The sequence below is a fragment of the Diabrotica virgifera genome, chromosome 8 (assembly GCF_917563875.1).
Source record: "Diabrotica virgifera virgifera chromosome 8, PGI_DIABVI_V3a".
NCBI lineage: Eukaryota > Metazoa > Arthropoda > Insecta > Coleoptera > Chrysomelidae > Diabrotica > Diabrotica virgifera.
The window spans coordinates 217927903-217951439 of record NC_065450.1 but is presented as its reverse complement, the minus strand read 5'-3'; the positions used below and the strand labels follow the sequence as shown (position 1 = coordinate 217951439).

General features: G+C 34.9%; 1 protein-coding gene across 2 annotated transcripts in view; it reads right to left on the bottom strand.

Moving 5' to 3' along the window:
* The window catches only part of LOC114336577 (bestrophin-4), a 101924-nt gene that overhangs the window by 34759 nt on the left and 43628 nt on the right, over positions 1–23537 (bottom strand). For both annotated transcript variants that reach the window (XM_028286953.2, XM_028286946.2), the window contains exons 2-6: positions 10218–10328; positions 8920–9091; positions 6079–6281; positions 2338–2506; positions 18–239 (exon numbers count right to left, since the gene is read on the bottom strand). In XM_028286953.2, the coding sequence (XP_028142754.2) occupies positions 18–239; positions 2338–2506; positions 6079–6281; positions 8920–9091; positions 10218–10328 (877 nt within the window). The remainder of the gene's footprint in view (positions 1–17; positions 240–2337; positions 2507–6078; positions 6282–8919; positions 9092–10217; positions 10329–23537) is intronic.

Below are 23537 nucleotides of genomic sequence, written 5' to 3'. Positions count from 1 at the left end.
TATACATCATACAATACCTGAAGATTTCTGTCTACCATCCAATTGACTTCGAAATCATCGTCATCATCCCCAAAAGGGTTAATCATCGATTCAGCCACTTTCAACCAGCCGATGTAAAAGAAAAATTGTAAAGTGGTAAAAATTGGAAAATACAAATCGAATTTGTATTTATTATCCTTGGTCCATTGGTGGGCCATTATATTCGTAATGAAATAACTATATACAGCTAAAGTTACTACCTAAAAATAAAAAAAAAACACTTAGAAAGTAATAAATATTTTGCTTGATTAATAGAAATCTTAGCTATTTTTAGAGACATGTATAAAACTCCATATATCTATTTTAAAACATTGAACCAGCTATCTTATACTGTCACCTACATTTATTTTGGTCCTTCGATCCGGATTTACAATTGATGGGCATAAAAAACTGTTGATTTCTTCTGAAGTACTGTTGCTTGACTCCTTTGTTTGGCTTCAAACTTTCCTGTCAGACTTCCTTCTATCCTTACTCTATTGTTAGTTTTCAGTAGTGTCATTTTACTATCCTAATAATTTTTCTTGAATTACAAATGCTCTTAAAGCTCGTATACATACATCTTATTACCCAATCGTAAGTCTGTTTGAAATCGATAAAAAAAATAGACGCATGTCTAACTGTTGTTCGTATGTACTGCTCTGAATTATTTTTAGATCAAAAACTTGGTTAATGTGGATCTGCTGTCTTTAAATCCTCCCTGGTATCCACCAAGATACTCATTTAAGTACCTGCCCAGTCTGTTTCTTATTATTTTGGCGAGTGCTTTGTAAGTTACGTACATCTAAAATACTCCCATAGTTTCCGGACGCTTATCTCCCTTTTTATGAAAGGGATACCATTACTTCTCTCCCATATTATTACTATCAGTTTGTCTTCATCATTACTATCCAGTTCCTCATTAAGCAACTCGCTGAAATGGTCTTGCCAGCTATCTAACCTCGCCTTCTTGTCTCGTATGGTGTCCTCTTTGTTCTTATGGTATTTCTAAATTCATCATCATCAATGGAGTTACAACTCCTCGTGAGTCTTTGCCGCGTTTACTATTACCATTCATGTTTGTCGGTCCTGTGCCATTAATTCCCATTGTCATCTTCTTTGACTGCATCTTTCCACCTTTTTCTAGGCCCTCCTATAGACCTTCTTCCATCAGGCCTTTCCTAGAACACATTGTATATAAGGCTGCCCATCTAAGTCTATTGGCCTTTATTTATCTGACTAGATTTTCCTTCCCGAATAGAGACTAACTCATTATTGTATCTGCGCCTCCATTCGTTTGTCACGCTGTCTCTGCAAGGGCCATATATCATTCGAAGGATTTTAGGTTCCCACACCAGCAATTTATTTACTTCTCTTTTTGTTGGCGTCCATGTTTCGCTTCCATACGCGACTGATGGTCGTATTATGGTCTTATATATCTGGATTTTTGCACCTCGTGAAAGAAGTTTTGACTTCATTAGATGTTGCATTGCAAAGGCAGATCTGTTTCCTACCATTATTCGCGTTTCAACTTCTCGCTCTATTTTGTTGTCATTTGTGATTGTTGCTCCTAGATCTTGATATTTAAATTCTTTAACCACTTCTAAGTTATGATCGTTTATAGTAATGTTTTGCCTTATTCGCCGTCGTTCTTTTTTTGAGACGACCATGTATTTTGTTTTGTCTTCATCTATTTTTAGACCGATGTTTAATGCAGCTTCTTCAAAGCTCGAGAAAATATCCTTAACTTCTAATGTTGATTGTGCATCTACGTCATCGGCAAACGCGAGTACGATTTTGCTCCCCCAGCAGTTATGTCTGGTTTGATTTTTGGATAAGTTTTTCGCATGACATATTCTAAGGCCAGGCTAAACAACAATGGAGACAACGGATCTCCCTGTCTCAGTCCAGAATTTACGCAGAAAGCATATGATATTTTTCCACCTATTCTAACTTGTGCAAATGAGTTAGAGTTACTTACACACATTTGTGTTACCGCAATTAGTTTCTTGGGTACGCCGAGCTCGAGCTGTTGCCTTCCATAGTGCTGCACGATTAATTGAATCATAAATAATGATTTTATCATTACTTATGATATGTAAATTATATCAAGCCAATACGTTCTATACCAGATTCGTAGATTAACCTATTTACTTGCCCCTATCTTGGCGTGTACGCCAATGGCATCTTAACTGATCATATTCAAATACACAAAACAACCACACTCTACAGTTATGCAATACGTCTTATCGAATTGTAAAATCTACATTACAAAATAAATGATGTGTTATCTATGCATTTAAAAATATGTTAAAATATTACCTGAGTGTAAACCAATGGAATGTTAATGTGATCATAGGTTATCAGCAGTCCGCATTGTCCTCTAAATTTATTGATTTCGTCTATGATCGTTTTAACCGCGAAATCGTCTCTGATCCGACCTTCTTTGCGGGCTCTGGTGACTATGCTGGAGGCCCAAACTAAAGGCAACCTACAAAAAAGTCAATTAGATATACACTGCTAGTTGAAAGTTAGTTCCCTCCCCCTTGTATCTTTTGAACTTCTTCTTTAAGTGCCATCTCCGCGACAAAGGTTGGCAATCATCATGGCTATTTTGACGTTCGAGGCAGCCGCTCTTAACACTGTTGCCTTGAGCAGCATCCAAACCATTCTTTCAGGTTCTTCAGCCATGAAATTCGTCTTCTTCCGATGCTTCTTCTGCCATCTATCTTTCCTTGCATTATGAGTCGCAGGATGCCATACTTCTCGCCCCGCATCACATGTCCGAGATACTGTAGTTTTTTTCCTTTAATTGTAAGTTCAACTTCCTTCTCTTTACCTATTCTTCTCAGTATTTCATTGTTCGTAACTCTATCTACCCAGGAAACCCTCATAATTCTTCTATATGTCCACATTTCAAAGACGTTAAGTCGTCTCATTGTCTCTACATTTAACGTCCATGATTCTCCTTAACACTTTTATATTCATGACTCTATCTACTGTATCTAACACTCTTCTACATGTCCACATTTCAAACGCGTTAAGTCGATTTATTAAGCGTTAATCATTTCGATCTAATGTTCATGATTCTGCTCCATAGTAAAGCACACTATACATAACATTTGCTGCATAAAACTAATGTTGGAAAATTCTCGAGAATGAAAAATCGGAGAATATTCTCGATATGGAGAATTTTCTGAGAATGAACCCCATAACGCACTTAAGAATATTGTTGAAGATGAAAAATAGGGTTTTAAAAATCATGATCTTATATACAAAATTATGAGACGAAACAACCGTGTTCTTTGTATATAAAAAAATACAAAAACGACAGAAAACACAAAATTTATTTGATAAAAAAATGAAATTTTCTTCTTAACAGCAAATAATCGAAGTGGTATGATAAAAGATGAGACATCAGATTCATAATCTATTTCTATCATTAGCTCATCCTAGTCATCTACAATCTCCATTTCAATGTACTGATGAGTTGGAGGATTTTGTTTTTCACGTGTGGCCAGCTCAGTCATGGATTGGTCTACGTCTAACAATTTTAAATTGTGTGCAGTAAAAGTTACCTTACGAGCCCGTTCAGCAGTCAGCCGGTTTCTTTTAGAGGAGTGGATAAAAAAACATAAGTACTGAAACTTCTTCCAGTCGCTGCACTGGATGAAGGCATGCTTAATATATCAGCTACGATTTTAGTCAATTTTGTTCCGAAACATGTACCTTTTCACCATATGATTAAGTCTAGTTTTTCAATTGATTTTACAACGTATGGGTTTCCAAAAAATCCCTTCTTAGACCGATAAAGTGCCAAATCAGCCATTATTTAAGCCGACTCATCACCCTATTTTAAAGTTGCTAAATTATCTACAAACTCAGTTTCCTCAACTTGTTCTTCTCTGCTTAAATGAACAGCATTCTAAATAATTGCAGTTAATATTGCACCAAAACAATAAATATTGACACTGTAAACACCCTTCTAGTGGTTCATGGGATTGGCAAAATCAATATACTTACCTAAGTACATATTTTTCAAATTATAATAATTTGACCCGTATCTAGTTTTTATTTTTGTTTCGGTTTTTGAAAATACAGAAAATTTTTGCCGAGAATATTTTCGAGAGAATTTTCTGGCCGAGAATATTCTCTTCTAACATCACTACATAAAACATTTTTCATTTTCATGAAGTTGGCACGTGCTTTTTCAATAATTCTCACTCTTATTTCTGCAGTATGATCGTTGTTTTCTATGATTACCGTTCCCAAGTAAGTATATTTTTTTACTCTCTTAATCTACTGGCCACCTACCGTTAACATTTCGTTGGTATTATTGTCCTTGCTAATTTTCATAAATTTTTTTGATGTTAAGAGAGAGTCCGTATTTTCCACTATATCTTAATATTTCGTTCATTACTCTTTCTAAGTCTACCAAGTTGTCGGCTATTATGACTGTATCGTCGGCATAAATAATGTTATTGATTAACTTTCCATTCACTTTTATGCCGGCTGTCTCGTTTACCAAAGCTTCTTGTATGATTTCTTCAAAATAAGCATTAAACAATAACGGCGACAGTATGCAACCTTGCCTGACCCCTCTCATGATCTCCATTTCTTCTGACACTTCTCTTTCAATTTTCACATTTGATCGTTGGCTGTAGTATAAATTTGATATCAATCTTTTGAACGGTCATACTTATAATAGTGAAATTTGAAGGGAGGAAATAAACGGACTTCTACGCTTCTCAAATAGTTATAACAAGTGACGTAATAGTCATAGATGACGTCATAGTGCCCCCATGACCGATAATTTTAAATGGGACCTTACGGCAAGTAATATCTCTAAAGCTATACGCTTTAATTAATATTTTTGCTGAATTTTTAATAACTTTTCTCAAAACGAAATAACATTTAATGCTAACAAGGGCCGTTAAGTTTAAGAAACGAAATGTATCCCTAAGCAGATGGTATAAAATTAATGTTTTTTTAAGGAAACACTAATAGATTCGGAGGCCAGATTGCCACGCTCTTTATGTCAACTTCTTAAAATACAGACAGTTTCTCATCTTTTAAAACGCAGATGTTAGTAATTGATTGCCTTTCTAGCCATATTGTAAACCGCAAGCATGATGGCATAATAGAGTGTTGTGGTCTGGCAGTATCGACACAGCAGGCGAACGATTCAGACACATCCTCGCTAACAAACCCTTACGAGAAAATAAACGAAGCAAGCTTGTTTACCCAAAATAAATAAATATATTACTGTTCATTGTTTACACTTATTTTTAATTGATTCCGTAACCTACCATCGGAACATCTCGTTTGAAAGGTCTCCTAATCGCATTTGCAACGCAAAAGTAAAGAATAACAGACGACCTTAAGGGCCAATTTCTCATATCGAGTTCAACTCCAGTTTAACCTGAACTTTTAGTGAACGTCAGTTTAAAGTGAAAATCGTCTTTCTCAATTCACGTTCACCCGATGGCAGTTTAAACTTGAACGATGCTTGAACGCTGGAATTCGGCCGTTCAAAGATTTCAAAACCCAGTTCAGATGATTTCATGGATTACGCATGCGTTGTATTAACACGAAACGCTGTCATAATATAAATATATCCTATTTTATTATATTAAGCCTAACGATAAACGATAACATTATTTTTGTTTTTATTACATTTATTTACAATTATTAAAATGACTATTTGACTATAAATACTTAAATTTAACTTTATTCAAAAACAGCATAAAAAAGGTCGTACAAAATGGCGATAGTTTTTTACCTTTTGCCATCTATTTTCATTTCTCGAAAGCTGTAGAACGTGCCCTCACAATGAGAAACGCATTCCAAACAAAACCGAAGTTCACCGGTGAACCCCGTTCAACTGAACCATAGATTAATGCAGGTATGAGAAATCGACCCTAAAACAAAATCTTAAAACAGGTCAATTTTAATGTTTGAATGGCTATCAATTGCTAAATATTTATTGGACATTACGTCATTAGTGTTCGTGTAATGACGTAATCGACGTTTTTTTAAACAGTTAATATGCTGACGACTTACCAGTGCTTTGAGTACTTTGGAAATTTAACATTAAGATCAGACATGATGTCTTTCTCACTGGGTTGGAGTAAACCAGCCTCTACGAAATGATCTAAAGTAGGAAAACGTTTCTTAACTCTAGGAGAGATCATCGTGAATACCATCGTGACACACAGACACATGTATCGCATGATAGTTCTTCTCATTACTCTACCACGTTCATCCTAAAACATCAACATTAGTTACAGTCGGAAAAATGAAAGATTACCCATGAACGAACACATCAATCATTTATTTTTTATTTGCTGTCTTTTTCTATAACAAACGTTTGTGATTTATAGAAAAAGACAGCAAATACAAAATATATGATTAATGTGATCGTTCATGGGTAATCTTTCATTTTTCCGACTGTATTTTAATAGAAGTACTTAATTGATTTATCGGTCTTTCAATTTACAACATGAATTGTCAAAGGTATTAAATTTACAACGGTAGAATCAATACTAAAATAATAAACGAATATATTAATATTTCAGTATTCCAGGTAACCTACATACAGGTATAGTCGCGGTAACATATCGTCGGCTTACTGCCAAAACCAACCAACTCCATTTTTAAAACTTTTGAAAAATCTACCTTTTAAACTTTAATTTGAAATGAAAAATAATCTGAATATAAATAATGATTTAATAATTGAAAAATATGACAAAAATATTTTTCAGTTATTAAATAATTTTTTTAAATTCAGTCGATTTTCAATTTCAAATTAAAGTTTAAAAGGAATTTTTCCCAAAACTATTAAAATGGAGTTGGTTGGTTTTGGCAGTAAGCCGACGATATATTATAGAACACTTTAAAATCGGCAACGTTCGCTTAAGACATATTTCCGTAGAGAAAAATGGTTTGAGTGTCGTCAAGTTGTAAAAATCAACTGTATATAATATATCTGTTTAAAATTATTTATTACAGTACCTCAAATTTTTGGATCATTAGTGCGATTGCTATTAGTTGTTTAAAATCATAAATTCATGTAGGATCTATAATTGCTAACTTGGTAGTAAGAGACGATATCAATAATAATAGTAGACGGTACTAATAGCATAGGCGCCGGCAACGGGGTGCCAGAGGGTGCAATTGCACCCCCCTGTCCGGAAAGAAAGAACATAGCAACATATGTACCTATAGTTGGTATATTTTATAGTGATTAATAGTATGCATAGGCGTAACCAGGGGGGTTTGGGGTTATAACCCCCCATTGGGATCTACTTTGAGCTCTATACGCTTAACACCATTATGTGTTGTTGACAAATCAAGCCATTTTGAAGTTGTAACCCCCCTTAGGATCATCCTGGTTACGCAGTTGATAGCATGTACAGATGCACATGCACACCACTGGAATTCCAGATGCACCCTCTGAAAATAATCCTAGCGGTGCCCATGACTAATAGTATCATCCCACCAGGAGTACTGTACTATTATTATAATTCGTTAGTCTAGTCCTAGTCTAATGTAAAGGAGACGGAATTGGTTTTTTACTAATTGATTTTTAAGTACATATTTCCTTTTTATTTTAAGATTTGATTTGGCATAATGTAACACCTTATGGTTCACCAAGAAATTATTGGACATTTTGAAGGTTTGGCCTGTACCATTAAATGCCATTTTTAGGTTTAATTTGTGAAGTACCGATAAGAATAAGTGATGGAGTGCAAATATATAAAAATACATGATATTATGAAGGTACTTATTTAAGTATGCACGTGCCAGCAAAGCTAAGTATGTACACTTTTTGATTATCAAATGGTCCAAAAAACTGAGAAACTTTGACTCGAAATTTTTTACATTTTAAACATTTTTTAAACGTTCTGTGGCTATATCTTCGTTTCTTGTTTCGTATACTCTTCCCCTTTCCTTCCCTAGCACGTACATCGGAATCGGAATATACCTGGTGATAATTCCTAGCGCCTCGGCAGACACTCTTCTGTATACACATGCCACCCTCAACAGACTCTTCCTATCTGCTCGTTTGAGCAGATGATCGATTACACGACAGAATGTAGGGCCCTCCGATGCTGGACATGATCCACCCCAGTGCGGAAGATCTTACCGCAGCTCTTTGAGTCACCGCCTTTACGTGCTTCCCCACCTGCCGTTTTGACTCAGAGCTACACCTAAATATCTTAAGCATTTCTTTGGAACCACTCTCTTTCCCGCAGATTCGACTATTAACCCGTCCCTTTTTCTTGGTCACTTGAGAACTATTACCTCGGTCTTACCCGCAGCCAATTCTAATCCAAGCATTTTCATTCAATCCGCGACTTGGTCGTATATACACTGCGCACCGAAGATAAGGTCCACCCTGTACCGTGCCACTACCAGCATGGCGAAGTCGTCCGCGAATGCGAAAGAGACTGTACCCTCTCCTTATTGTTGGCTTACAACCCCGTCATATGACAGGTTCCACAGCGTGGAACTGGTTCTAGGACCAACCCCTGCGGCACTATATCCGTCACGTCAACCATCACTCCTGTTTCTACCACAATTTTCCTCTCTGACAGATAGTTAGAGACCAAATCCATCAAGAAGCTCGGACACATTCTCTGTCGTAACGCCTTCATTGCCTCTTTCCATTGAAAGCATTTCGGGCGCCAAACGGCAATAAGATCGACAACTTCTGGTAATTCTCACCTCGCGCAACTTCCAGAAAACTTCCATCACCGCATCTACCGTGCTTCTGTTCTTTCTGAAACCGTAATAAACCGTAATGCCTGAGTGACTTCAATGCCTGTGTCAATTCCTCTCTTAGATTCTCATATAATTTACCTGTGAAATGGAAAATATAAACAAGCTAGATTTACTTACGTGCCCGTGTACAGTGGCGCTAACAAATACGGCTACTGGATCAGGATGTGGAATCGCCCTGTATTGACTCCACCATCTGTTCATCACGACGGTGACATAAAAACCTAGCACGAACGATAAAGGTATCAAATTCGCGTAATCATCACAGTATTGAACGATGTTCTGGAAAATCCTAAAAATAAAAATTACCGTTACCTTGACAGTAATTAATTAATTCGGCATATCTGTTAATTGGGCAATAATTGCAGTGTTAATTCACAGCAGGAATGTTATATCACTTGTGGGAATTAGAATTCGGATAATTAGAGTGAAGCGTGTCAATGTTTATAACTACATAATACGAAACTGGAATAATACAATACTAAAAATAGGGTTGGATTCTACATTTATCCCACTCCCAAAAAAACCTAATATATCATCATGTACAGACTTTAGACTAATTAATCTTAACAGTTACTCTCCCAAACTGCTACTCAAAATAATTCTTAAAAGAATTAAGTGAATTATGTGAAAAACAATGGAAAAGACAAAAAAATTAGGTTTCAGAGAAATATTGCAAACAAATGAAGCTTTGTTTTCAATGCTAACATTACTTCAAAGATCATAGGAAGTACAAACCAATCTACGTCTGCTTTATAGGTTTTGAAAAGGAGTTTGATAGGATCCAACATGATAGGCTGTTTGACTACCTAGAAAATATTGGAATAGATGATAAAGATCCAAGACTTTTACATCTATATTGGAACCAAGAAACTTCTATTCCGGTAGACGGTAAAGAAACAGAAAAGTTTTCATTCAAAGAGTTGTCAGACAAGGTTGAGTGTTATCCTCAACTTTGTTCAACGTGTACTGAAAAACAATATTAAACGAATTCTTAGAAGGGTATTCCACAATGTGGAGTTCGAATTGGGGGAGAAACAATTAACATCAGAAATGCAGATGACACCGCGATCATGGCTGAAAGTATCGAAGGTCTTCAATTTCTTATAGATCGAATCACTAGAGAGTGCTCCAATAAAGGACTTGTCATCACAGACAATACATCAAAGACAAAGTTAATTGTGATTAGTACACAAGACCTCAGGCTTATGCAACTAACTGTCAACAATCCATCAGCCGATTACAAAAAATGAACTATTTTAAGTACCTAGGATGTTGGATAAACGAGACACTAAATCCTGATTAAGAAATTAAAACTTGTATAGAAATTATAAGAGGAGCACTTATGAAACTTAGATGTGCAATTCTCAGCTAAACTTACAACTAAGAATCAAGTTCCTAAAATGTGTATTACTTACACTTGTCCAGCCTCATCTAACATAAATCTGTACATTATATTTAAACCATAGTATATAACTAAGAATAGTAGTAAGTCCATCCATACTAATTTGTAAAGACTGCCCCGCCATCTGCAACAAAAAAATATAATTATAACAGAAGCAATACCAGTATCACTAACAGATAATAAGAATTTATTTATGTTATCAATGCATATTAGTCCTGTCGCCAGGGGGGGTACAACGGCCTCCTTAATTCAGATGGACTTACCTTAAGTTTTTTTTTATGTATTTTGACCCGTAGAACACGAATTTTTTGGGTAACAGTTGATCCGGATGTCGATAAGTTTGTTATAAACAAAGAACTTGAGGAATTACATAACAGCGATTTTTCGCAAAACAAAACATTTTTTTATATTTTTTGGGTGATTCTCAGTAAAAAATGGCCGTACAAGTTTTTTCGTAGGATGCTTAGTTTTAGAGATAAACGCGGGTGATCTTTCAAAAAATCGAAAAACTGCAATTTTTGAACCCGAATAACTTTTGATTAAAAAATAAAATAGCAATTCTGCTTACTGCATTTGAAAGTTCACAAATTCTATTGTTTTTGATTATTTGCATTGCTAAAAATTAAGTTTTTATTCGTTAAACAAAGCCATAAACAATAGTGTTTCCCGCGCCCAATGCATGCGTTTTAATGTACGTAATCTACGTAGAAATTGTCTGTATGCGCGCCTACTCGTTCGATTTGAAATGGGAAATGCATTGAAAACATCATTCAATCACTATGTGTTTATAGCTTTGTTTAACAATAAAAAAAATTAATTTTTATCAATGAAAGTAATCAAAACCGATAGAATTTGACTTGAACTTTCAAATGCGGTAAGCAGAATTGCTATTTTATTTTTTAATCGAAAAGTTATTCGGGTTCAAAAATTGCAGTTTTTCGATTTTTTGAAAGTTCAGCCGCGTTTATGTCGAAAACTATGCATCCTACGAAAAAACTTGTAAAAACATTTTTTGCTTAGAATGACCCAAAAAATACAAAACAATGTGTTTTGCGAAAAATCGCTGTTATGTGATTCCTCAAGTTCTTTGTTTATAACAATCTTATCGACATCCGGATCGACTGTTACCCAAAAAATTCGTGATCTAGGGGTCAAAATACATAAAAAAAAACTTGGGTAAGTCCATCTGAATTAAATAGGCCGTTGTACCCCCCTGGAGACTGGACTATATTGCATATCGCTATCAAAAAATATTTTTTCTACAACCGTGTTAAAATAGTTATTTATGAAACAGTTCGTGAAGTATGCTTTTTGCGAACGCACGCGATTTTTAGAGCACGAGCGAGAACTTATTTCACGCACAGTTTCATACAATACTTTATCTACGATAAACAAATAAAAAACTGTAACTCTTCGTCACTGGAATTCATTTCTATTCTACAATTTTTAGAACTTTGACATTTAAAAATCCTAACTACGTTCAAACCACAAAACTGTCAAAAATTTGGTTGTAAGTCATTGCTCATATTGTCATCACCATGACAACGCGAAAGTTAAGGATATTTGATTATATGAAAGTGTGCCAAAAAACCCATTGAAAGTGTGCGAAAAAGTAAATCCAATTTAAAATACATTGTTACTTCATGCACACTTTAAACCCTTCATGCACTGCTATCTATAATGACGGTTTTCACAAACTAAAAACTTATACATAATATAACATAGAGTAGATAAATACAATTTTTAACACTCCATGCGAGCGTTAAAAATGCTACTTTAAGGCACTAGTGCTTTAAAATATTTTTAAGTCACTGCAGTTCGTATTGACCGTATATGCAATTTTGATGTAATGTCAAAAAAATATAAAATTGGAATGCCAGTTAAGTTCAAGTAAAAGTTTTTGTAGCTATTGTCCTGTAATTACGTTTGTAGAAAAAATATTGTATGATATGCGTGTTAAAAAGTACATTTTTAAGGCACTCATGTGAATTGCAGAACTCGCTATCGCTCATTCTGCAAACTTTCACATGCGTGCCTTAAACGTGTACTTTTAACACTTATATCATAAATAACTATTATATAGGTTGAAGTTAAGGAGTATGACGTTATTTTTGAACCATTTATGTTAACCCATTTAGCGCCAAAGGTGCGAAAACGCACCATTATTTTGTAGAATTTTTTTTTGACAATTCGTTAATTTTTTTTACATCTTTGTATTTTTTAAGCAACCAGAAGATATAAGTGTAACTAAATTTAATTTTGTTTAATTTCCAAACTCATGCTTTCATCACAAAAATATTTTCTAAATGTCCGACATTTTCAATCCTTCGACACAACTTTATTTTTACTGTAGTAATTTTATTGGCATAACACTTTTGTGGTCAAATAAAATAAAACATTATTTTTTTAACCTATTTGTACACCAATTGTTATAAAAATACAAAAAAAAATTTTCTGAGTCATCAAATCTCGTGTTTGAAAATAATGGTTCGTTAACGAACCATTGGCGGAAGTCGACATATAATCCTGTCTGATCAGGAATAAGTTCAAGGTGATGCACAGGCAGTAATTTATTGGGATATTTCTTTATTATGTGTAAAAACACGTATCCACTATGCTTGCGCTCCGAGCTCCTGCAACTGCTCCACATAGTGGACACGTTTGGCGCTCCCGAACTGTGCAATGGTGCGCACTCTGCTTCGACGCTCCAATCTGTGGCGGTTTTTATGTAAAGGAGCGCGTACCGTATCGATTGGAGCAGTTACAGAGAGCGCGGAGCGCAGGAAATCCGTGAGCATAGTGGATGGTTGGCGCTCTCGGACCATGCAACAGTGTGCGCTCCGCCTCAACGGTCCAATAGGTGGCGGTTTATATGTAGAGGAGCGCATGCATGTAGATGGTAGCAGTTGCATGGAGCGCGGAGCGCAAGAGGTTTGTGAACATAGTGAATGGTAGGCACTCCCGGACCGTGTAACAGTGCGCCAATGATCGTGCGGCAGTGCCTTGGTGGTCGAATATTACGAACGTAGTGGATACGTACCTTTAGAAAGACGGGTATTCTGGTATTCAGTTTTGTTATAATCTAGGGGGGGGAGGGGGGGAGAGCTACATAAGGGAAGTTATGTAGTGTTGTAGACAATATGTCGATTTGTCGAATTTATGCAACTGGCACAGTGTAAGATACAGGATTGGAAAGTGTAAACTGGAAATATCTAAAATAATTTCTAAAAAAGATAGAGGGCCGTTCGACTTCGTTTTTGAGAAAGAAGGTGTAGGCAATGTTCTGACCATACTATTTTTGTTTATCAAAACTTCCAGGTCCATTTACACTCTAAATGTTTTGAGACTTTTCACAAAAAATAAAATTGTGTATTTCAATTTTTATATCTCATTTCCGCCAAAGGTTCGAAAACGAACCATTTTGTTGTTGTGACACCTGCCACGATCAAAGTGTGAAACAATTTTTTTACGAATGTTTAAGTTTATTTTACTCTAGTTAATCAAATATATTACATTTTATTGCAGTATTTCTTTGCTTGGCGGTTAATGGGTTAATAACCTTCTCACTAGAGCTGTTTGAACAGAATCTTAGTACATACTGATGTTTTTTCTGTAATTCTGTGCATGTTCTATTATTGTAAGAAAGAATAATAGACAACTATTCTCACACTAGACAGTTACTCATCGTCAGATGTATGTGGTTTTAATTTTTTTTACTATTAATTAGATGTGTGATAAAAATAAACGTGTTTTTGGCAACATCCTAATGTTTTCCGCTTGTGGTCAGAGATGTCGGTTTCAACACTTGTCCACATAAAGAACAAAGAAAATCTATTTTAACATCCAAATGTAATTATTCGCCTTCTGCATTCTTTGGGTACTTTAATTTTGGGAAAAGACCGAAATAAATGAGAGGTAGTAGTATACAGAAATATTGGTTCTCGTTTTAGAATATTCCGTTCTAAGGTCAAAAGTCGCTTTACGTATAAAAAACCAAAAAACCTTTGAACCTGCCTGTTGAACAACATAATAGCAATTCCCACTTTAATGTTAACAGGGCTACAATATTTTCTTTTACACACATTTATGGATCTTAATAAGCTCTTGAAAACAGTATACAGGTAGAAAATATGACCGTGTATAGTAAGTAAGGATATATTATGAATAAAGGTACGCATTTTATCCTTGTGCTTTGCAAAAAAAAATACAAAAAACAAAAAAACACAAAAAACGGCCTCGGCCACCAAAAAAAAAGCAAAAAAATACTAGCAAAAACTGCGCAAGCCAACAAAAAAAAAACTAACAAAAAACACAAAACCTGGGCAAGTAGGGCCCAACCTCTTGGGTTCAGAGTTCAGAGGCTTGGGGCCCAAGCAAGCAATTTTAGTACCGCGGACAAGTCACAAGAAGATAACAGGCATATAGTGCTTCACGCTGACCTGATTTGCAAATCGATTAGGGCACCACGTTGGAATTCTATTACCCAGGATTCCCACGTGAAGAGCATTTGGCTGATAGTTGTGTCCCTATCGCGCATCAGCGTGCTATAGGGGGAAAAGGGATGGCCTAGCCTAGATGCATTAAAGTGCGGTGGAGTGACTCCTGTTTTATACTCGGGTTAATACACCTCGCTTCAATGAATTGACGCTCCGCCCCAAGGTCCCTATACCATAGGTTGTATGGTAACTTTGACATTGACAAATGAAATATTGTCATCGTGACGTCACCCAGACGATCAATTTTACGAATTGTTTGTAAACATAATAGGATACGTGGTTTGGAGGCTATATTTTGTTATTAAATATCGTTAGTGTTTTAATTTGTCACTAACTGTCACTTTCAGTTTGCTCAAACCAGTTTGATCAAATTATTTGATGGTGGGACGGGGCCTTTAAGTACCTACTTACTGGATTTTCTTTCTGCTGTATTGTATAGTAAAGGACATTCTTGTATAGAGACATTACAGTTCTGTAATGTCTCTTGTGGTTCTTCACATCAAGTTTACATCATCTGTGTTTACAATCTGCTTAGACTGAACAATATATCTATAAGTCTATAGATAATAGATCTATTATATGTAATTGTTTCATATAAAATTATAACCAATATTGCAGCCATCTGAAGATCGTTTGAATAAACAATTATAAACTAAATTAATATATAAAATGGGGAAAATTCCCTTTATTGCACTGAATTTTTATTTTTTTATAATTTACTGTTAATGTAAAACTTCACAGGTATCTATTGAATGAAATCATAATGTTTTAATGGTTTTAGATATTATAATCCAGTACCTAACGTAATCAGATGCTAAACTTAAGGGAAAATTACTAATTTTGATACATAAATCTTTAGTTGAATCTCTTTTTCACCATGGTTTACTGTTAGGAGGGATTTATAATAATGTACTACATGCATTATCCCTAATTCAAAATTATTATATACCTACTCAAAATCATTTAAAAAAGTAAATTGTATTCAACCCATTATTAATATACCTAGGATATTTGAATGATTTAGTCCCATATATATGTTACAGTTCAAGTTGATTATCCAGTTGGAGTTGACTCCAACTAGTTGGAGTCAACTCTAACGGCTGGTTTCAGTAAAAGTTGATTATAAATATAAAATGAAGATTTATATTCAACACTTACTAGTTAAAGTAGACTCCAACTAGGAAAAGTATACTCTTCCCAATGCCATTTAGTAAAAGTTGATTCTGATTCACACAAACAGCCGATTCTAGAAATTAAATGTTGCTGAATATGTTCAAATTAGTCTAGGCTGTATTGTAGCCCCCGTTAGGTAAATTACTCCGATTCGAATTTTTTGCACGAACTTACTCAAAAAACGTCCTTATAACAAATTTACTGGGTGCCAGGCAGTACCTTGATCGATAAATTGTTTAAACAATTTTTTTACACAAATTCACAAAAATAATTTTTTCACTTCGAACAATTTTTTTTAGATCATTTGGGTTAGTCTGAGCAAAAAAAGGTATTTTGTGATTTTTCTCTAAAATTCATTGTTGTCGAGTTATACGCGATTTAAAATTTGAAAAATGCGAAAATAGCCGTTTTCAAGGCTTAATAACTCGGTTAAAATCCATTATTATGAAAGTCAGAAAGTGACCAAATCAAAGTTTATAGCCCCCTCTACAAGATCCAGCAGAAATTTTTGTCACTACATATTTTATTAGCTTTATCTTTAATTATTAACAATGAGCGCTAAGTGCGTATTAGGCGGCCGTCAATGGTGAATCTCACTCGCACTCACATTGACGGCCGCCTCAATACACGCTTAGCGCTCATTGTTGATAATTAAAAATAATATTTGAAATTGAAAATGGTTATTCATTTTTAAAAATAATATCTTATTAATGAAATAATGACAAAAATTTCTTCAGGATCTTATAGAGGTAGCTTTAATTTTTGATTTTTTTTTAGTTTCTGACTTTCATAATATATAACGATACATCAGTATCAGACTGCACCAACTCAAAATTTTTCAATATTGAGATAAGTATGAGGAAATGGTTAAAATATGTTTACTTATCAGTTTCAAATTACACCATCTCAAAATTCCAACCCCATTGTAAAAATTTTGACTTGTCTACATGCAGAATCGAATATTTTTTTACAATGTCATAGTTTCATACCCCATCATTTTGAGATAGTGCATAATGAAACTTGATCGGTAGAACTGTTGTCAGCTACTAACTCAAAATGGTCTGTGAAAGCTGCTTGCACTGACCGTTGCTAAATTAAATGCTTGATTGAAATGAAAAATTTAGTGATACAGAAAGAGAAGAACTGTTAAATAACTACTGGTGTCTTGGTGATTTAAATAGGCAGCGAGATTTTATAGTTAACAATGTAATGCCGGTTAAGCCAAAATATCAATATAAGAAAGAAGGGAGTCATAGAAACGAAAATATAGCTTATTACTTTGAGATGAGACATGAAAGAATTATGTAAAGTTGTATGTAAAGTTTTCTTTATGAACACTTTAAACATTTTGAATAGGATAGTAATGAAAAAGCATCCACAGCAATTAAAAAAAACAGAGCTAGGGTTTGCGCAGAATGACAATGTAGGAGGAAAAAAAATGCTGGGCGACCAAGGGTGCTAGATGATGAAAAAGAATTTGTGAGGTCATCAATTTGTGCATCAAGAATTTGTGCATCAATTTTTTTCCAGTAACTGACTCTCATTATTGCGGAGCAAGAAAAAACAAATCTCTAGTACAGACTGTACCAAGAAAATGTAGAGGACAACTGAAAATTCCCGTAAAACTCCATTATTACATCAAGATTTTCAACAGGGAATTTAATATTGCCTTTTTTTCAGCCAAAAAAGACCTGTTTTGTAAAAAGTATTACAACAACTTAAGTATGACGCACATATCAGAGAAAAAAATCAGATTCGGTTAGAGGAGTTGGATATCAAGGATTGAAAGGAAGATGACAGTGCTGTGGTTTATTGCCTTCATCTCCAAGTTGTATTATCACTACCAAATGAATATCGGAGTGATTTTCTTATTACATGAGGCATGTGACAACTTCACTATATTTGATATTTCTCATAAACATTGCTATAGTTTTTTGTGGCACGAACGTATCGCAAGCAGAGGTGTTAATGAAATAAGTACGTGTCTTTGACAGTATCTAAAGAACCATGGGACCTCAATATGAGCACATATATTTTACTCAGATAATTGCCGGGGCCAAAACAAAAACAAGTTCATTGCTTGCTTGTTTTTATATTGCTGTCACAACTTAGCAATAAAAAGCATAACCCACAAATTCTTAGTAGTTGGACATACTCAAAATGATGGTGATACCCTCATAGAAAAACAAAAAAAATATACCTAAAAGGAAACTCGCTCTATATTTTATCGCAAATGGTACCGATAATTATTAGCCTGGCTAAGAAAACTTCCAATAAAGATATCGGAGAAGAAATGAAAGGCAGAATTTACAAAACAGTCATCAGAACAATAATGACATACGCGGCAGAAACACAACCTGACACAGAGAGGACAAAAGGATTGCTCGAAATAGCGGAGATGAAAACCCTTCGAAAAATCGATGGTAAGACTCTATGGGACAGAGCTAGGAGTACAGATATACGACGGAGATGGAAGGTGGATAACGTTAATAACTGGATAAGAAACAGAAGAATAGAATGGAATGACCACATAAGCCGAATGACAACAAATATAGTAGTCAGGACAGCGAGAGACGGTTCCCCAATAGGAAGACGATCAGTGGGAAGACCACGAAAACGATGGAACGACACCTTACTAGAGGTACATTGAAAAAACAGACAGAGTTATGTCTATACAAAAAGAAGAAGACAAATAGAAGAAGAAAACTGGACGGCCTGGTACGCTACAGAAGAAATTGCCGAAGTGTATGAAGTAAAAATTTACAAAATATTGGGAAAATTTTTAATATAAATGAAGCCGGAGACAAAATAAAATAGAGCGAAATACAAATTCTAAGAGTTGAGAAAAAGCAGCCACACAAAATAATGTAAAAGAAGTCTTATTTTGACGAAAATTATAATGTCATAAATACTCGATAAAACAGAACGAGCGTGGCTTATAAAGAACCATCTCTCATCCTCTCCAATAAACCTCCAGTTTTTCCAGAACTTACCAACTTCCTCCACAGCTGCCGCTGCTGACGAAAGTGACAATTCAGCATTATTTTGATTTTATTATATTTTTGAATAACAAGGAAACAATAGTGATTTTATAAGAAAAAAATACTTAAATAATTTTATTTTATTTCCATGCAAATACCCTATACAAAATGCACTAACTGTTAAAAAATTATGTGTCGACAGTTTCATAGTGCACCAACTCAAAAAAAAATCTGAATTCTTTAAAAAAAAATTAATTAAAAATTATCATCTCAAAGAACCATAAAATAAACATCTAATTCCAAAATTTTGTTCTATTTGAAAAACAAATGGACCATTTACAACAGATTAAAAATATTTTCTCCCAGAAAAAATAAGTTAAAGTTAATTTGTGAAGAACTATGTTTTTTGAGTTGGTGCACTCTGATACTGATGTATCGATAATATCGTATGGCATTTTTGCCTTTCGGACAGTTCCGGCGCCAATTACATCTTTAACCCTGTTTCAAGTAATACCTAGTGTCGATGTACACTAGCCCAAGGGGACCGACGGCTTAACGGAACCTCTTCAAGGCACGGTGAGACGGCTCGTGTCATTATTGGAAATGAAAATGGTTTGTCTTTGGCAAGACCGCAAATAATGATATGTACCACCAGTGGTACATGTACCACAGATTGAGAACCGCTGACTTTACATAATATGAGATAGAGTAGATAAAAATTATTTTTGTGAATTTGGTTAACAAAAATTGGTTAAACAATTTTTCGATCGCGGTACCGCGTGACACCCTGTGTATTTGTTATAAGGATTGTTATACGGATGTATTTCTTTGGGTAAGTTTTGTGCAAAAAATCGAATCAGAATAATTTACCTAACGGGGGCGACGTTACAGGCAATACTAATAAGTAGTTGAAACGGTCAAAACAAAGAAACGCACACTCATCAAAAATGCACTTGAGATTCTCGTATAATCAACATTTACTGAATCGATCCAGGAAGAGTCAACTCCAACTAGTAAAAGTTGATTTAAATTTTTAAAATCAACTTTTACTGCTCGTTTCAGTTGGAGTTGACTCCAACTAGTTTGAGTCAACTCTAACTGAGAATCAACTTGAACTGTAACATATACACAAGAAAGAATCTCCTTCTGCTTTAATTAAGTATTAGTAATGCTATTCTACTGCATATATTTAATTGCAATTATATTCTATGATCTTTGTAACTCTACAGGTATCTACCACATTTTTTAAAGAATATATGAAATAAATAGTCATTAAAAATCCAAACGTATTTTTTTTAAATATACACATTTTCAATACATTCCTACTTTCCGAGTTCATTTCAATGAGTGAAGTGAATGAATTTGAATGCAGCATTCTGGGTGACGTCACTCCCGCCATTAGATTCTCGACGCTGATTGGTGGAAAGTTACCATGCAACCTGTCTATTTATGAACCTTGCCTCGCTCCGAACATAATTCTAAGGGTAAAAACATGCCGAAGATACTTTCCGTATCCTGTTTTGGAATTGACATCGCTGTAAACCGCGATACAAGGTCGCGAGGATGAACGGGTGACACATCCTTGGTATGTGCGATCTCATAAGAAAATGAAGGTTTGTTTTGATATCGATGTAGCGACCGCGATCGCGACCTACACCGAGCTCATCCATGGATCTTCGGCATGTTTTTACCTTTAGGGGTGAACAAGTCTCACAGGTCGGGCTGAATCAAATTGCTTGCTTGCTTGCCTTGTGCTTTGTATGTGGTGCCTCTATGATTAAACGCATTCCATCTATCTTTGGCCCCTGCATGCACTTTCATCTCTATTTTTGGTTCAGCTGAGATCGGCAAGAATCTCCTTCTTCGTTAGTCCCTCGGCATTAAAGGTCACTGCATATTATCATGCACGTAGCATTTCCAACACGTAGCGTTTAGTTTCCGAAAAATATGATTAAATGCTTTTAAATATGAACAATTCACACTGTCTGGAAAGTATTGTATCAGACCTTTTCAGTAAAATCAGGTTTTTCGGAGACTACGCTAAGTGCTGGAAACGCTACGTGCATGATAATATGCAGCGAGTTTTAGGCTAACAATTCCCAAATTTGGCTATAAAAAAGTTGTTTGGGTTCAGTTGTGGGTCGCATTATTGCGTTTTGAATTTTCTGGTTGTGGAAGGATTAGAGATTAGCTAGACCTACATTTTCAGGAGACACTCGTCTTCTGATCTCTTGCGAAAAAAAAACGCACTCGTTTTTTTTTATTCTCCTCCATGATAAGATGTACCACGTCGTCTTCTTAACCAACAAATAGTTTTTTCCTTCATTTGCGTTAGAAACGAAATATTTGGGTTATTAATAATGACGTTCAATTTCTATGTTCCACTGTTATATTTCTATTGTGACCTGATATTTAATTTTTACTATCTAAAAAATATCAATAAACATATTTATCTATCTGTATATTTGAAATGGAAGTATGTAGTTATGACGATATAGGCGTTCAATCCCACAAAAGTACTAAAAATTATTCCACTTCATAATTGCAACAGTTAAATTGCTGATACACATATTTATGAAGTAATGAAATGGTTTTGAGTACGACACCTACTCATTATTAACCAATTAATGTCACTTATCGTCCATTACGCAATATCATAATATTGGAATATAAAGAAGAGTTCCATAACGATATATTCAGGATAGAATAATGTAGGAATATTATACAGAGTGTCCCAAAAGTAGTGGAACGGTCGAATATTTCGCGAACTAAACATCGGACCGAAAAACTGAAAAATATGTGTTCAATCATTTTCAAAAATCTATCCAATGCCATCAAACACCAACCCCCACTACACCCGCTGGAGGTAGGGTGGGGGGTAACTTTAAAATCTCAAATGGAAACCCCTAGTTTTTCTTGTAGATTGGGATTCGTTACGTAAAAGTAAGCAACTTTTATTCAAGACATTTTTTCGAACTGTGGATAGATGGCGCTATAATTGGGAAAAACGATTTATCCTGATACCATAGGTAAATTATAGAAACGGTCTAATATCTCGAGAAATACACTTCCAAATGAGAAACTAAAAAAAAATTTTTAATATTTTTTGAAAACCTATCGATAAACACCAAACATGATCCTCCAACCCACCCCCTGGAGGTGGGGTGGGGGTAACTTTAAAATCTTAAATAGCAACCCCCACTTTTAATTACAGATTCGGATTTGTCATGAAAAACTAAGCAACATTTATTCGAAACATTTTTTAGAATTGTTGATAGATGGCGCTTTAATTGGAAAAATACGATTTATTAGCGCCATCTATCAGCAATTTAAAAAAAAAATCGAATAAATGTTGCTTAATTTTTCATGACGAAATCGAATCTGCAATAAAAAGTGGGGGTTGCTATTTAAGATTTTAAATTTACCCCTCACCCCACCTCCACGGGGTGGGTTGGAGGGTCATGTTGGTGTTTGTCGATATGTTTTCGAAAAATATTAAAAACCTCTTTTTTGGTTTCTCATTTGGAAGTGTATTTCTCGAGATATTAGACAGTTTCTATAATTTACCTATGGTATCAGGATAAATCGTTTTTTCCAATTATAGCGCCATCTATTCACAGTTCGAAAAAATGTCTTGAATAAAAGTTGCTTACTTTTACGTAACGAATCCAAATCTGCAAGAAAAACTAGGGGTTTCCATTTGAGATTTTAAAGTTAACCACCCACCCCACCTCCAGGGGGTGTAGTGGGGGTTGGTGTTTGGTGTCATTGGATAGATTTTTGAAAATGATTGAACACGTATTTTTCAGTTTTTTGATATGACGTTCATTTCGTGAAATATTCGACCGTTCCACTACTTTTGGGACACCCTATATATTCAGGTCAATGCTCCCTAGCTCACCATGGCAACGATGAAATCGAACTAATCGAAGTGTTTTACCAAGGAAGCAACAAAAAATCACGAAATCACTCTAATTATTATGGTAAATTGGAATACGAAACTGGGCAATAGACCGGCCTGTATCGTCGCCCTCGCTAGCGAAATTATTCCGATTCGATATTTTTGCACAACTTACTCAAAAAGAGGTGCTTGATAACACATCCACAGGGTGCCGGGCAGTGCCGTGATCGAAAAATTGTTTAAACCATTTTTTTAAACAAATTCACAAAAATAATTTTTTCATTTTGAACAATTTTTTTTAGATAATTTGGGTTATTTTGAGCAAAAAATGTCTCTTGTCATTTTTTTCTAAAATTGATTGTTGTCGAGTTATATGCGATTAAGAATTTAAAAAATGCGAAAATGGCCATTTCAAGGCTTAATAACTCGATTAAAAATTATTATTATGAAATTCAAAAAGTGAGCAAATCAAGTTTCAAATCCCTTATTCAAGGTCCTGAAGAGATTTTTGTCATTATTTTATTAGCTGTTATTTTTAATTATTAACAATTAGCGCTATAGTCCAACTGTATCGTCGCCCCCTTTCGCGAAACTATTTCGATTAGATTTTTTTGCACCAACTTACTCAAAAAGAGGTCTTTATAACACATTTACAGGGTGCCGCAGGGTGCCGTGGTCGAAAAATTGTTAAAAAATTTTTTCTAAACAAATTCACAAAAATAATTTTTTCATTTCGAACAATATCTTTTTAGATAATTTGGGACATTCTGAGCAAAAAAGGT